Source organism: Ptiloglossa arizonensis, chromosome 6, assembly GCF_051014685.1.
Source record: "Ptiloglossa arizonensis isolate GNS036 chromosome 6, iyPtiAriz1_principal, whole genome shotgun sequence".
Lineage (NCBI taxonomy): Eukaryota > Metazoa > Arthropoda > Insecta > Hymenoptera > Colletidae > Ptiloglossa > Ptiloglossa arizonensis.
In genome coordinates, this window is record NC_135053.1 from 16,952,723 (window position 1) to 16,968,485 (window position 15,763).

General features: G+C 28.0%; 3 protein-coding genes across 8 annotated transcripts; 1 reads left to right on the top strand and 2 right to left on the bottom strand.

Annotated features, from left to right (window-relative positions):
- Positions 1–735: 735 nt before the first annotated feature.
- On the bottom strand, positions 736–8,801 carry Prps (phosphoribosyl pyrophosphate synthetase). Of its 4 annotated transcripts, none has more exons than XM_076313680.1 (7): positions 8,669–8,801; positions 7,033–7,240; positions 6,140–6,323; positions 3,657–3,680; positions 2,311–2,534; positions 1,914–2,247; positions 736–1,817 (listed from the first exon to the last, which is right to left on the bottom strand). In XM_076313680.1, exons 1-7 carry the CDS (start codon positions 8,733–8,735, stop codon positions 1,725–1,727), a joined length of 1,134 nt encoding a protein of 377 aa, XP_076169795.1. In that variant the 5' UTR covers positions 8,736–8,801; the 3' UTR covers positions 736–1,724. The 4 variants fall into 4 exon arrangements, with proteins under 4 accessions (XP_076169795.1, XP_076169794.1, XP_076169797.1 ...); XM_076313679.1 differs by lacking the exon at positions 3,657–3,680 and adding an exon at positions 4,983–5,054; XM_076313682.1 differs by lacking the exons at positions 3,657–3,680; positions 8,669–8,801 and adding exons at positions 4,983–5,054; positions 8,045–8,063.
- Positions 7,755–10,594, top strand: Ubc4 (ubiquitin conjugating enzyme 4). Its single transcript, XM_076313684.1, has 5 exons — positions 7,755–8,203; positions 9,300–9,452; positions 9,784–9,866; positions 9,960–10,123; positions 10,191–10,594. The coding sequence occupies exons 1-5, from the start codon at positions 8,141–8,143 to the stop codon at positions 10,325–10,327; spliced, it is 600 nt and encodes a 199-aa protein (XP_076169799.1). The 5' UTR covers positions 7,755–8,140; the 3' UTR covers positions 10,328–10,594.
- A 1,392-nt stretch (positions 10,595–11,986) lies between these two features.
- Positions 11,987–14,997, bottom strand: Rfwd3 (ring finger and WD repeat domain 3). Of its 3 annotated transcripts, XM_076313677.1 has the most exons (4): positions 14,944–14,969; positions 14,669–14,819; positions 13,989–14,117; positions 11,987–13,918 (listed from the first exon to the last, which is right to left on the bottom strand). In XM_076313677.1, exons 3-4 carry the CDS (start codon positions 14,098–14,100, stop codon positions 12,432–12,434), a joined length of 1,599 nt encoding a protein of 532 aa, XP_076169792.1. In that variant the 5' UTR covers positions 14,101–14,117; positions 14,669–14,819; positions 14,944–14,969; the 3' UTR covers positions 11,987–12,431. The 3 variants fall into 3 exon arrangements, with proteins under 3 accessions (XP_076169792.1, XP_076169793.1, XP_076169791.1); XM_076313678.1 differs by lacking the exon at positions 14,669–14,819 and having other exon boundaries at positions 14,944–14,997; XM_076313676.1 differs by lacking the exons at positions 14,669–14,819; positions 14,944–14,969 and adding an exon at positions 14,395–14,509.
- Between the last annotated feature and the right edge of the window lie 766 nt (positions 14,998–15,763).

The window sequence follows — 15,763 nt, forward strand, 5'->3', positions numbered from 1 at the left end:
TAGTACCATCACTTATATAAGGTGACGTGTAAATAATTTATATTATTTAAAAGAATAATTTAAGAAATATGTGTTCAAACAAATTATAGGAATTTCATGTTGCATTGTATAAAATTTGTATGTCTTTTAATTTAAAAACTATACAGTTTTTAATTTAAATAAGTCATTGCACATAACATTAGAAATTAAATCATATATTATTTTCGATAATTCTACTAATTTTTAATTTATTATGTGTAAATTTTTATTTATATTATTATTGGCACAAAGTATTCTGCAATAGAATTATAAACATATCATTTTGTTTTTTTTACAATTGACCATTTTGCAAATTATTTTCAATCATACAGAACATAATGTAATAAACAATATTTATTAATCATACAATTCAATAGAATATAATCAAACTTGAGTATTATAGTGCAACATATAAACTATAGGTCAACATATAATAGTTAATAGCAGAAATTTAACTAGTCTATTAATTTGATATTTAACTAATGAAGTATTGTACTTGATGACACTTGCTTCGATTACATTTCATACGAAATAATAGCTTTCATCCTAATAAAGTATTTCTAAACACTTAAGTATGGTGTAGATTATAATTATGGCATTCAATTTAAACTATCTTTGTATTAATAGTACAATAATAATAATAATAATAATAATAATAATAATAATAATAATAATTGTGTATATAATTTTCTCATTATATTAATAAAAAAGTTAGAATTGCATTTTTTAAAAGATATTTATTGCAATATCCAATTCTTTAACAGGTGGCACTTTAAATCGAATTAAAAAAATTTTGCATGTTAACAATGCTGCATTTGTAGTAACTTATATTTTCATATAATATTGGTCCAAAGCTAGGTGAGTAGATGACTATAGTCACATTTCTCTGTTAAATAAGAGCATAATTGTTTTCGGCAATAGAAATATATTCATATAAATAGCAAGCTTTTCTTTTCTTAAAAATTGTGGTAGTAAAGGATAGTCGAAAAAAATACAATGTCTCCAACATTACTTTCTTCTTGTACACTATGTAGTGTAGACGCGATGTATTAAAATATAATACCGCATTATATTAGAATTGTAAAAAGCTAGTCTTTTCGACGCTTTATATTACCGTGTGAAAAATTTTACACGGTTAGTGCAAATATATTGCACTTATTTTTAAAAATGAGATATGCCTCTGATGGCGTGGTTACATTGCATGAATGTCTATTTGCACCCATTGCAATATTTTTTATCCCAAGTTACATCTATAACTGTTAGGATAAGTGTAATGTCATTTTATATCGCAATAACAGATAATTTACTTCTATCATCCTGAATATGATTTAAATTAAACAATGTAATAACTATATTATAGACGGAATAATAATGTGTTCTGCATGTTAAGTAGCAGCCTAGCAAAAATTTAATTATCTCCAAATAATTTTTTTCCAAGAAATTTTGTTAACTATTAAGTACAAACTTACTTTCACTCAAAATAGACAATATACTTTTTATCTATCTAATATCTCACTTCCTACATATCTAGCAAAAAAAGAGCACATACGGTTTTCAATTTAAAAATAAAATACTACCGTTTATCCCAAGATTTCTCCTGTAGGCAAGTTAGTTTAAACTATACTAAGAATAACAGTAAACAGATGTAAAAAGGTTACATTCTTCTTATACAGTTTGATAGAGTATATTATGAGGAAGAGTTATATCTAATATGGTACATTTGAAAATAGATACGATACAGATTCACCATTGTGAGTCCGTCTTACAGCTTCAGCAAACATCATTGATACATCAATACACTAAAAAGTACAGAGAATTTAATTGCAATTTATTAAAAATCTTATTTACCAATACCTATATATGAATTTTTTTTATTATTAACACTACCTATTTACCTGTATCTTTGGGCAGTCCTTCATATGACCATCTTGAGGAATGGTATTTGTTACTACAACAGCTTCAAAACAAGCGTTATTAATTCTGCTAATTGCTGGACCACTAAAGATGCCATGCGTTAAGATCGCGTATACTTTTACTGCTCCAGCTTCTAGGAGTTTCTCTGCTGCATGGCAAATAGTACCACAAGTGTCTGCCATATCATCTACTAAAATGGCGACTCTATCCTTTACATCTCCAACCAGCACCATACTGGCAACCTCGTTTGCTTTTTTTCTTTCTTTATGTATAAGTGCAAATTCAACATTTAATCGATCAGCAATTGATGTTACTCTGTTGATGTGAAAATTCTTTCATACATTCATTTTAAATCAATTTTGTATTTTAATACATTACCTTTTGGCACCACCAGCATCTGGAGAAACAATAATGCTGTTTCGCCATTCAACAATATTTTCCTTAATCCATTTTAGGACAGCAGGTTCAGCAAATAAGTTGTCAACTGGAATGTCAAAAAAGCCTTGAATTTGACTAGCATGCAAATCCATTGTAATGATGTGATCAGCTCCTGCTACTGACAGCATATTTGCTACTAATTTTGCTGAAATAGGCGCACGACTCTGAAAAACAAATAATTGAAAATTTCAATTTCATAATTTTATGCGAGTCTCTCAAGTCCATTTGCAACTGGAAATATCCTGCAATTTGAAAAAAAAAATTGCTGTTAAAATATTCGTAGCATTTAAAAAAGTTATAAAAGATCAATTAATAAAGGATAGTACAACCCAATATAATTCTACAAATAAGACATGTTAAAGAAGAAGAGAAAGAATTATTTCTTTAGAGGGGACAAAATATGAATACAATGGCTATATACTGAAATATTCGTTAAAAATATACTGTACATGTGTACATATAAAAAGAAAAAAATGATATGTTGCAAATGCACCCCAGTTAGACTCAACAAAAAGTATAAACAAAGCTGAGTTCAAACTTATAAGTTCAAAACAGAACACAGTGCATTTTGGTTTCTTGATTTTGCATGAGGAGGACACTTTAGGGTATATAGAATGATGAAATAACGTTTTGTAAATTTGAAATTATAACAAAGGTATGTAACAAACACAGTAATGAACAAGTAACGTTAACATAATTAACAAAATTCATTGAATAATAATAAATGCATTGTGCTCAGGGAAATGATTATAATTAAATCACTTTATAAAACTGTCTATTGTGAGCATAAATTTCACAAAAGCTGACTAATGTTAACATCTTAACAAAAGCTTTTATTTGCAAATCATTTCATTAGCATGACATACTATTAACTAGACAATACAATCACAGTTCCTTCTTGCCAAAGCACTATTTCGTTAATAAGATAGGCATTTATTGATTAGTATACTTGGACAATAACATTTTTAGCAACATAATAATTAGTACCCATTTAACATACAGGTGTATACCCCATTATGTGTATATAGATTATTAAGAATGTATGTAGAATGCTATTATATTAATATTTTGCCCTCTCATTCAGATATCAATATGCTTTGACCAAATAGTTCATTCATTCATTCATTCATGGGTGTTCCATTGTGCCATATAGCCACAATTATAAGTTTTGTTAGTCCTACAAAGAAAGTTTTGTAAGAAACTAAAAATGATATTACAAATTGAATTGTTCATCGAGTTATAGTAACAAACGTTTCACTCGACAATTTTATTGCTCTTATACTCACTGTAGAGAGGTCGGGCACAAAATCCTGAAAATACCCAACTATTCAGAAACTTAAAAGTATGTATTATAAATCTTTTAACAAGAATTATTTTTAATAGATTTACAATACAGTTCATTTAAAACCTATGAGATACTTAAAAATGTATTAAAAAATTATTTATCAAAAGCAAAATTTTATTATTATATTACTTACAAATTTTTAATAATTATTTTAAACTTGAATCTAACATTATATTATTTGGAATTTAAATATTTAAATTTTAAATATTACTGCATGCTATGTAATAAATCTTTGTCAAATTAATAATTTTTATTTATTTATTTTTCAAATGTTAATATCTTAAATGTATTATAACAATAATAATTTGCTTAACTGAAAAATTTAATAGAACAAAACATGTTCATTATATCTTGTAATGTGAATGCACGAAAGGCCCCCCTCGATGAATTCTAATATCAGTTTTGCAATGCTCACATGGGTTATCTATCTTTTGATAACCTTAGATTATTACCAAATGTAAAGCTACAACTTATGATATATTTATTGTTTACTGCATTACTTATTTATTATTTAATACTGGAAATTGTTCCTATTTCTTAAGGAAAAACAATTTATTTCATTTAAGTTACTTTCCCATAATATATGAAATATAGAATGAAGCATTGCATTAATACCACATATATACATTACTCAGAGATACATTAATTGTCATTAATATTTTTCCACAATTAATCCATGCAATGATGTATATGGTTCAAATATTTTGCCCCAAACATATGTGTTTCTTTCTCTGTTCAAAATTGAAATGTATTTTGAGTTTTAGAGTTGTGTTATGAAATTTATACAATGAATAATTTATTCTTGCAGTATGACAAATACCCTTGATTTTTTAAATGTGCATGCTATAGTACATGATTACATGTGAAAATTTTCTAACATAAGTAATTGTTTTTATGTCATGTGTATAATTTTCATGCATTATTTTAAGTTATGAAATATCACTTGTATAATTATATATACCAAATGTTCAACTATAGCATGTAAACTGTCTGCAATAAAATTTGAACTGCATGTTATTTACATATAGTTCAATTTATAGTTTGATTTGATTTTATAAAAAATATGTATGACATAATATACAATCCATATCCTACAATGAGTGTACCATTTGGTACGCCCCAATGAAATAAGCAAGAAAGTTGCAAGCATATTTTATATGATGATGAAAAGTCATGTTTTGTGTTCCAAAAATGATATTGCTCCATTGGTCTGTTGCAAAGCTATAAAACAGTAAATAGATCATAAAAAAAAACCATTAGAAGTTACCCTGAATTTCCACTCGTTTGACTTCATGACAATTTGATTCTTAGAATTTGAGTTGTCACATCCATCACCACCCTGTGAAGATATCATATAAAAAAAAAAATTTAACTTCTTCTTCAATTAGATACGATCTCCTTATTGTGAGACTCACATTTTAATTACAGACACATACAAAAAATATAAACAATCTGGTCAAGCCACAACCTATAGAGTTTGAAATATGTACAAAATATAGTTATGTCTAAAGTGCTTACTTAAGAGAAATAAGCATATAATAAACATTCAACTATAAAAAAATATGGACATATTATGTTAAGTTAAATTAGGAATTTACACATTATGCTATTTTATTGAAACTATACTTCTTTATTTTTTTTTCTAAACAAATAGCCATTTTATTTATTTATGCAAAACAGTTTAATTATGTTAATAAATGGCATACATCAATTAAATGACTATTTTGTATTTAGAATATAAAAATTACTGAAGCATAGTTTCTTGTAAAATGTTTTGTTATGTAAGTATTTTATATTCACACAGTTTTTTAGCTTTATTCATTTTATAAAGTAATGTTGTACAGAATTTAGTAATAAATAACAGTAGCAAATGCAAATTTTACTAATTACAAAATTATTTAAATTTTCCCTCACAGTTAATTGAAGAAAATAAAATGTACTTTTCAAAGTCAAAAATAATAAAAATATATTGTCATTATGTAATAATAATAGGAAAAAAGATATGAAAATGTGTAAATATAATGTTTTCACATAGGTATATACATATTATAGTAAAACAGATATCACAACATACAAGTTAAATCACTTTTCATAACAATAAAGTGCTATCACACATGATCTGAATATGAAATTGAATTATATAAATAAAAATAATTAATAAGCAATTAAAATTTGTAAAAAAAAAATATAAGTAGCACAAATTTCCTGACACAAGGTTTCAACAAATATTTTTTATATTATGGTGAAAGTACATACGTATATGTGCTAAAAGATACCAAAGAATGAAGACAGAACTGTAAGATCACAAGTAGTATAAATAATTTCAATCTTATCCATTTCTTGAAATTATTTTGTCAAGTTATTATTAATATTCTATACTAGATCAAAAAATTAGACATGTCTTGTATTATACATATACCCTACCTTATCCTTTTTATCTTGTCTTGCATATGGGAAACAGGGAATTACAGCAGTTACTCGAGATGCAGATGCAATTTTACATGCATTGATCATGATCAACAATTCCATTAAATTGTCATTTACTTCTCCACTTCCACTTTGTACAATGTATACATCTTCTCCTCGAACAGATTCTCCTATTTCCACACTAAAAAAATTATGAAGAAAAATGTTTATAATTATTACATATTCAATAATATAACAAATATGCAAAAAATATTATATAAAGATAAATTAATTTAAAAATACATATGTATACATATTCGTTGGTATTATATTTTCGATTTACCTATAAACATTAGCTACTTACAAAAACATGTAACCTCAATTAGACGATTTGTAAATTGAAAATATATTACTAATATATTTAACGTACTTTCGTTTCAATATCCGGTTCTTGTCATATATTTAGTTTTAATTTCAATTTAAATCTTAAGCTAGATAATGCGAGCAAACGTTGAACATAGAAGTAAATAACATGATAATAAATCATATTTATCACCAATGCATACAACTTAAAATGCTTTAACATTGTGTACTGACACTGGTAAAGCACATTGATATTAGAATTCATTAGAATGGTGTATTAATAATTGTACCAGTTGACCTTCAACTTAAACGTCGTAGCTTAATAGTACAAGGGGAAACCGGCCTGACGCGATATGGTTGTTTGTACACTGTACATTAATTAATGAAAAAATGAAAAATATAAGATCAAGATGTTAAAAATGTTGTGTCTTTTGCACAAAAATATAATAGAAAAAAAAACTACAAATGAAAATTCGAGTGACACGTGGTCGAGGACTTAGTTTAATGCAACTACAATAACGTGCTTATAATAATGATTTCGCCATTACCATGTTTCGAGGTTGCTAAATTTTTTGGTGACAACCTTTCCAATGTCGATACCAAGCCTGTCTACGATACGTTGAGCCAAATCCGGATGCGACGTGCCACTGAAGACTTTGATGTTCGGCATTCTGCTTTGCAAAAGTCGGTCGCGAGAATTTTCTAAATTTGCGCGTAACAAACTTTTGGCACGCACTGGCTGGGACACAGGCATCACTAAAACAGAAACCACAGAGAGACTATCCAATCAGAGCCCGTTTTTTGAAGCCGGATGTGACGTATGCTCCGCCCACTCAATGTCGGACATAACCGCGTAAACGTTTTCTTATCGTGTACTTTTTTTACTATTGGCAAAATAATACATTAAAACCAACAACTTTATTTTGTCATGTAACGAAAATTTATAGCATGTTTATGAATGCAATGATCATGCTTATTATGATCGCTGCGATTTAACCTTACGTTTATAGATATTAATTGCCAATATCATAACAGAATAACATTTCAAATTGTATGTATCAAAATTGATGTAAATTAGATTTTACTCTGTTTACTTCTATATTTGATACCATTGAAAGAAAATCAACTAATACAATTTATTATGAAATTGTAATTCGTTACATTTTAAAATATGATTTTCATTTATCATGCAAAAGAAAATGTAATTAACAATTTTTCTAAAACATACTTGGGACTAATATGCGGGTTTTCCTCAGACGTATATTTATGTGGAATTTCCTTTCTAAATTATGCGAATAATCGAGTTAAAGAAGCAAATATCCTTAAAGATTAAACATTATCGTTTACAATTTGGCGCCGTAACGAACAACGACGTGAATATAGACGAAATTCAAAAGGGTGAATACGAGCGGGTGACAGTCAACTTGTCCCATCAATGTGGCGCCGGCGGTGATTGAATGATAAATTGGATGGTCCGTGAGCGGAGATTTTGGCATAGAGCACGGGTTAGAACGATCGTTTTTCTGAGTAGAAAGAGAGAGCAACTTCGAGTACGATTACCTGAAAGGTTCGCGCACGTTGACGCTCTGAGAAAACTTCGTTAATTTATTTGAATGACGATGACAGTGTGCTGACCGTCCCACCGATACGGGAGCTATGGCGAACATCGCGGCACAGAGAATTAAACGCGAATTTAAAGAGGTTATCAAGAGCGAGGAGGTGAGTGAACAATAGCTTCCTAGGACTTTAGGAAGTGCGATCCGTCTTTCACGAAATGAAAACATCAATATCGTTTAACAATATCTTTTAATTATACGATATTGTTCCGAACAAATTTCATGTGTAGCGTGACAAAAATGTGCCGCAATTCATTGGCGGATAAAATCACCGCGAACAAAGCATAGGCACCTGTTGTATTGTATTCTTGACTGTCATCTACTTTTAAAATTGTTGTTCAACTTTGCCAAACGAATCCGTGCAGTGTATTACGTTAAATAAACTTTTATATTCATTATTATGAGTTAATTGGAATAATAATTATGCATAATCTCTGTACTTTGCAGAGATATACCAATGAATTGAAAGATAACATTAATCATACGTATCAAGACATTTTTTATTCCAATTCAAGTCTATGTCAATCAACTTTTTCTTAATTAAATTATTGTTTGAAATGGTACGTACCATGGTCACTCAAATTTTGAGAACACTGGCATACTCGGTTGATTTCATGCTGGTCTAGGAGATCCATTTTACATGCACATTAAGATCTGTATTGATGTAATGTTTTCACGTGTTTACACATATGTAGATTGCGTCAGAATGTCACAATCTTTGTATTATGACAATTTTGTAAATTATCGCCATAGTATATTACATCATCTTATTATCAAATGTTGATGTCAATAAGTAAAAGGTTATATTTTCAATGCATTTTGAAGAAATATTTAATATTTATAAATATAATGCTGTATTATGCATGATACTTTTATCCAATAATTGTAATACGTACTTTATAATTTCTAACAATAATCACAAAGCTTTTATTTTGCTTGATAAGTAAATTGTTTAATATACAATAGAAGTATGCAATGAACTAACTGAAACTATACATTTATGTTGTTGATTTCTTGCTTGTTTAGTATTCATTTTTTTATGAATGCAGAAAATGTAGGATTAATTTTGTTTCATGTAAATTATTTGTTGCTACTTTCATTCATGTAAGTATCTATCCCTTAGAAAAATTTCATGTGTAATATCTATTTCTTATAAAATTATTTAAGCCTATTATTAATTGTTTCAATTTTTGTTGCAGGTTGTAAAATGTGCGATAAAACTTGAGCTAGTAAATGATAGTTTTACTGAACTAAAAGGTGAGATTGGTGGTCCACCAGACACACCATATGAGGGAGGTAATTTTGTACTCGAGATTAAAATTCCCGAGACATATCCCTTCAATCCTCCTAAAGTAAGCACTTTGTAAGTCAATATGATTAATGTATGTTAATGATAAAAAATTGATTTTGTACCATTTAAGATTAAAGCAGATTAATATAACCTAAAGCATGACAAAGCATTTTCCAAGTTGTCTTTTATAAAGTAGATTTAAATTTTGATTTCCAACAATTTAATTTTATATTTAATTATTAATATATTATGTATACTCAAGAACTTGTCTTCATGAATTTCATTTTATTTAATGTGAGAGATAAAATGTGATACATAAATTATACAATGTTTGTGTACATTTTCTATGGTCTAACTTTTATAAGTTTCTAAATAATTATCCTTCATTGTAGGTACGATTTATAACAAAAATATGGCACCCTAATATATCTTCAGTAACAGGTGTTATTTGTTTGGATATATTAAAAGATCAATGGTGCGTAACTGTATAATCAGCCACAATATGTAATAATAGTATATTGTTTTAATATCATGAAATTTACTATGTATTTTAAATATTGATCTTTAGGGCTGCTGCTATGACTTTACGTACGGTATTGCTTTCATTACAAGCTTTATTATCTGCAGCAGAACCAGATGATCCACAGGATGCAGTAGTGGCTAAACAATATAAAGAACATCCTGAAATGTTTCGTCAAACTGCTAAATATTGGACGTTTGTGTATGCAGGCGGTAAGTTTATAATTGTTTTTTTTTTTAATTGATAACAATTTTTGTTTAAATATTAAAACTGTTACAGGACCAGGAAAGATGCCTGAATTAGATGACAAAATAAGGCGATTAACAGATATGGGGATCCAGGAAGATGATGCAAGGGTTGCTTTATCTTCTTATAATTGGGATTTGGAACGTGCCACAGAACAACTCTTCAGTTAGTGATAACTGTATAGTTAATCTGTCATATACAAGCACTGCTCATTTTGTCATTACAAAACTTCTGTAACACCACACCCAACTATTGATACCATACCAGTTTCATAATCAAATTCAGCACTTGTAACGACAATATTTCAATGGCAAAAAACATTGCAGGAAATTCATTTAATGTCCTTGAATAATAGTCATTTATTTAACTTGTAAAATAGGCATGAAAAAACAGTAACTAATAAAATCTGTTAAGTCCATCTTGATAGCCACATTTAAAACAAGAATTTTATGAAAAAAATATCATTTTTCATCTTGCGTTTATTAAAAGTTTAATAATGTTATTTAAACGATAAAATTTTTAATTGTTACAAGGAGTAAGCAATGCATTTATCAGATTTCTTTTAAAGAAAAAGAAAGTAGTTTTATGTGTTGAGCATTCATTAAATCTCTTTGTACAAATCATTATATATTTTTAAATCTTTCATTGGCCTTTCCTTTTTTTGCGGGTAGTTATGTTTCATTAATTGGTTAAAAAATGTTTTCCAGATAGTAGTAAATACATAGTTAATTTTTTCATAGCACAGTATTTAAGAAACACTCTTTATTTTTATAAATTAACATCTATGTTTTATGCTCTGTTATATTCATACAAAAGCATTGATCATTATATACTCTTATTATTAACGTCTAAATTTCTTTAAGCCACAAAGAGGTTTACCTTAATTAAATCTGATTGTACATTATCAAAATAGACAAGAACTTGTTAGCATTAAATGGTATTTGTAAAAAGAATCGTAATTATAAATGCTATATTGTTAATATTTAAATTTTGTACATTTTCGGTGATGGGATATATTTCAATACTTTATAAATTACCGTCATTTATGTATACATTACTATATATACGTAGCTTTCTGTATTTGAAACTGGATATGTACATTCCACGTGCAGAAAGCAAATCGCATTTATACATCACAAGAAATAAAGTTACAAAACAAATTAGACTTTCAAGTAATGATGAATTCAATGACAAAAAAGTATTAGAAGTATTGTATTACAAATCATGTTGACACTTCCAGTTTAAGAAAATTCAGGAAAGAACAGTTTTATATTCAAAATATTTAATGATATTTATGAAAGTGTCTTGTTTGTGAAGAATTGCTGATTTATAAATAATTTAAGAAAAAATTAATTATCTATAGAATTTAATAAAATAGCAGCATATGTAGAATACACTTCAGACTTGTTCAAAACACTACTTGTATAGCATTAAACATATTATCCCACACATGTTATATAGACTTCTAAATATAATTATGAAATATCATATCTCTGGCAGTGCAAAAATAGAAATTTCTCAATTTTCTTTTACATCTTTTAATAATTAATATGGAGGCTGTGTTAGAGGTGTGTTAATAGATTATAAATGCTGTTTGGTTTATTTGATTTAAAATCTCAGATTTAAAAAAATTAGGTATACATGGGTTAATTTATGAAAATAATTGGATGCAACATCTTTAAACATTTTAAATGTAATTTAATATTTCAAAAATATTAATAAACGACTTTTTTCAGTACTAGTTTAGAAAATATTTATACAAAAATTCCCTTATAATTATAATTGATTAATTCTAATTTCAGTACATTTTTTCGTATTATTAGCAACCATGTTACTTAATACTTATCAATATATAATTATGATTTTTACTATTATTATTCTATTTTTAAATATTATTCAGAGCAGTCTAGTCTAGTAATAAGATTATATATAATATTTAATTAATTAATGGTAACTTTCAATTTTATTTTTACTATTCCTGCTCACTTCAAGTTATGCATGCAGAGAACTTTTGTATTGTCAAAAGTAAATGAATTTGCATGTGACTTGCAGTAAATCTTTGTTTTGTGTTATTTACAAATGTTTTTATTACATGATCTTGTACAAAAAGTATTCAGACTTGGAACTAGGAAGTGCATTACTAGCAGTTGTATCATATGTCTCTTAAATTACAAGCTTACAGTATATATGTGAAAGACATTTTGGTCATGGATCAGGTAATATAAACATCGCATTAGTTCTTACGCTATTTTGTTTATTCTGTAATAATGACAGTTATCCATGACTATAAATTCTAACTTTTTTTGCGGAAAGCGTTGCTAAAAATAAATTACTATTAGCATCAACTGCACACATATCCACAACAGGGTCAGATACAGGAAGACTATTTATTTGCTTTCCAGTAGATATACTCCACAATGATATACTGCTGATGGATTCTTGATGTGCAGCAACTAATGTATCATTTTCAATGTTTATATAACACGGTCGAGACAATAACTGCTGAGAATTACCGGCATGGAATGTATGTATAACATTACAGATAACCGATTCATCATTGCCTTTTTCTATCGTACATACAACGTGCCTAGCGTGAGGTTGTCTGGCATTTGGACGGGATGATATTAAAACATGGTTGTTTTTTTCGTCGTAACATACGGATACAAATGGACCTTCGAGGAATATTTGTTTGGGTATATATTTTGAGTCTTTTTGTTCATAAGCATAACATGTATTTAAGCGACATGCAACGAATCCACCTCGACTAATGCCACTACCGGGATTAGAAGGTACTGTTGCTAGAGAAACCACTGGTGATCTATCACCTGGACTCTCCAAGGTTTCAATAGCACCAGAGGTTTGTCTAATATCAAACTGTGTTATAGATCCATTCTGTGCACCTGTGAAAAATATATTTGGATTGTTACCTGACCAGCAACAACTCCACAATGGAAAATCTGTTTGATAAGTGTGCACGATGATGTGATTCTGAATGTCCATTAATTTTGCACATTTATCAAAGCCAACGCTAAGTAATAATGATTGCTGGGTTGCATTAAACATAACATCTCTTATAGCTTGAGAATGTAAAAAAATAAATTGACGTGGCTGAAATTTATCCGAGTCAATTTTTTTAATGCCGTAACCCGAAAATAATGCGTTTGTTGATTTTTGAGATACAACTAAAAATCCATACCACGGATTATAATCTAATACACGGCAACCACCGTCCTTACATATTTCTATAGATCGATCTAAATGAAATTTTTTAATCATGTGTTTGGAGATATTTTGACAGGAATGAATACTGATTTCCGATTGTTGATTCTCTAATTCGGATATACGATTCTGCATACTAGTGACTTGATACTCAAACAACTTTTGCCTAAGAGCATACTTGGACAGTTCCAGTTCTATTCGATTTTTTTCAGCTGTAACATTATTTACTTGTTCTTTTAATTTATCTAATTCATCAGTATCTATAGATGTCAACTTCTTGGCATACAACATTCTAATATCTTTAACAGCAGCTTTCCTATTACATTGGGGGCAACGGCGATTTGCACTGGTACAAGAACTTTGTAACCATCGTAAAATACAACTGTGTCCAAATAAATGCCCACAACGTAAACAACACAAACGATGTTCTCCTGAACTAGTCCATAGATCCATACATATCGGGCAAGATTGATCAGAATCAACTTCAGATTCATCTGTAGTTGTTTCTTTAGCTTTCTTTGCCTTTGATTCATCATCATCTTCTAAAATACCATACATGCATGACATACTATATCAATTACAATGTACATATTAAAAGTAAAACTGACTCACTTGTATCTTCCAATGAAGCTCCGGTCTGTGCAGTATTATCATCATTGTCAATATTAGCAATATTGTCGTTATTATCAGATTCTTCAAAATGATCTTCTTCTGTACCTTCCATTTGTGGTTCTTCGTTACCTGTAATGTTCAATTAAAATTATTATAAATTTATAAAATTATAATAAATTTGTATATTTAATTTATTGTTTGTGTACAAAAATATATTCTCTTCTATGCTATAGTTCATACACAAAAATTGATATATAAAATTTGCATCCTTTACAATACAAAAGATTATGAAAGTATATCAATAATCTTGTATTTCTTTATGTACATATGCAATCATTTCCATAAATCATAATCATAACATTTTACTATAAGTACTCCATATAACTGATTTATTATAGACACTTACTATAATCCATAACCTCCATGTTATAAAAATCTAAACTAAAAAATCTGTGTATGAATTTTATAAAAATATATTGTAGTTTAAACGACTAAACTTTCTTAGAAAATATACGTTTACATTTTTTTTTTGCAAGCGAAAGTAATATACATATATCGATGAGAGTAACAAGGGTGTTTACAATACAACAGAATTTTCGATTGACCTTTTTGAACGAATGTATTACGGTAATTCGTTTAAAAATTTGTATTTACACTGCACAAAATAGCTTACTACTTACAGTATTAATTGGTTCAAATATCAATTTATTTTTATGAATTTTTATCTTAATTTAACATATTTGTTTCACTCAATTTCTCAGCTGATCATTGTCAAAGAAGTCGGACGAAGCTTTTCAAAATACGAATAATTCTGTAATATATTACAGTTACCTAAATAAAAGCACATATTGTTTGATTTTACTTTGGAATAATTCATTTATAATATTTGTATTGTATGTATTATTACAAAGAATCAAATACATAAATATCAAATAAGAAACAATTGTTTACAAACATTCGCAGCATCAATATTTGATTCGCTTCCATCGTCTTGACTGTGTTATGCTTATATTCATTTTATCAAACATTTATACTAAATTAAGACACATTTCAAGTTTATTTTATTTTAGAATGTAAATAAAATAGGGCAAATTTTGTTAGAGGTTATACAATTAGTGCATACGAACGCCATGAGAAAAATGACTATGTATGTATATACATAGATCTAAATACATGTACCTAACGTTAGTTTCGATATTCTCCGATTGATTAAAAGATCAATTAAATTAAACGATATTAAAAAATTATTCGTAAATTCCTTTTTCCTGATTCCGAATTTCCTATATCTAAAATTTTTATTTTATTTTTAAAAACTGTGCATTGCGAATCTAACATTAGTGTACTCAACGCATAAACGAGAATTTCATAATATACTTCTTTACTAAATTAAAAAAACTTAATAACACATTAAAGCTGTTTATTGTCATTTCGATATAAATTATTGCAAGGCTTAAACTATTTAAATTATCCACATGCCATGGATACAGCCAATATGGTCGAATATGGAGCTACATATAATATAACATAAAAATAAAAGACGCGTGCTTCAGATCCATATTTGAAGAAATTGATAGTTCTCCAGTGTAAGTGTCATATTCGTTAAAAATTCTTTCCTCAACTTTCTCATAATTTCGGTAACTCGATTAATATATAAACGTGTTATCTATTGCAGTTTTGACATCTATAAAAACTACACAAAAGACAATTTCGAAAAAATTGAGAAATCGCTCGACCCAATTTGATATCAATACCGATTCTTCGCTGAATAAACCAAA

Bases quoted from the DNA above. Each gene is read 5' to 3' on its own strand.
- Ubc4 (XM_076313684.1), top strand. From the start codon at position 8,141: ATGGCGAACATCGCGGCACAGAGAATTAAACGCGAATTTAAAGAGGTT. The intron at 9,867-9,959 runs GTGCGTAACTGT...ATTGATCTTTAG, and splicing joins GATATATTAAAAGATCAATG to GGCTGCTGCTATGACTTTAC. The intron at 10,124-10,190 runs GTAAGTTTATAA...AAACTGTTACAG, and splicing joins GACGTTTGTGTATGCAGGCG to GACCAGGAAAGATGCCTGAA.
- Prps (XM_076313679.1), bottom strand. From the start codon at position 8,735: ATGGATCTCCTAGACCAGCATGAAATCAACCGAGTATGCCAGTGTTCT. The intron at 6,324-7,032 runs GTAATGGCGAAA...TAATTTTTTTAG, and splicing joins TTTAGCAACCTCGAAACATG to TGTGGAAATAGGAGAATCTG. The intron at 5,055-6,139 runs GTAGGGTATATG...ATATCTTCACAG, and splicing joins GACAAGATAAAAAGGATAAG to GGTGGTGATGGATGTGACAA.
- Rfwd3 (XM_076313676.1), bottom strand. The intron at 13,919-13,988 runs GTGAGTCAGTTT...ATGGTATTTTAG, and splicing joins AGCTTCATTGGAAGATACAA to AAGATGATGATGAATCAAAG.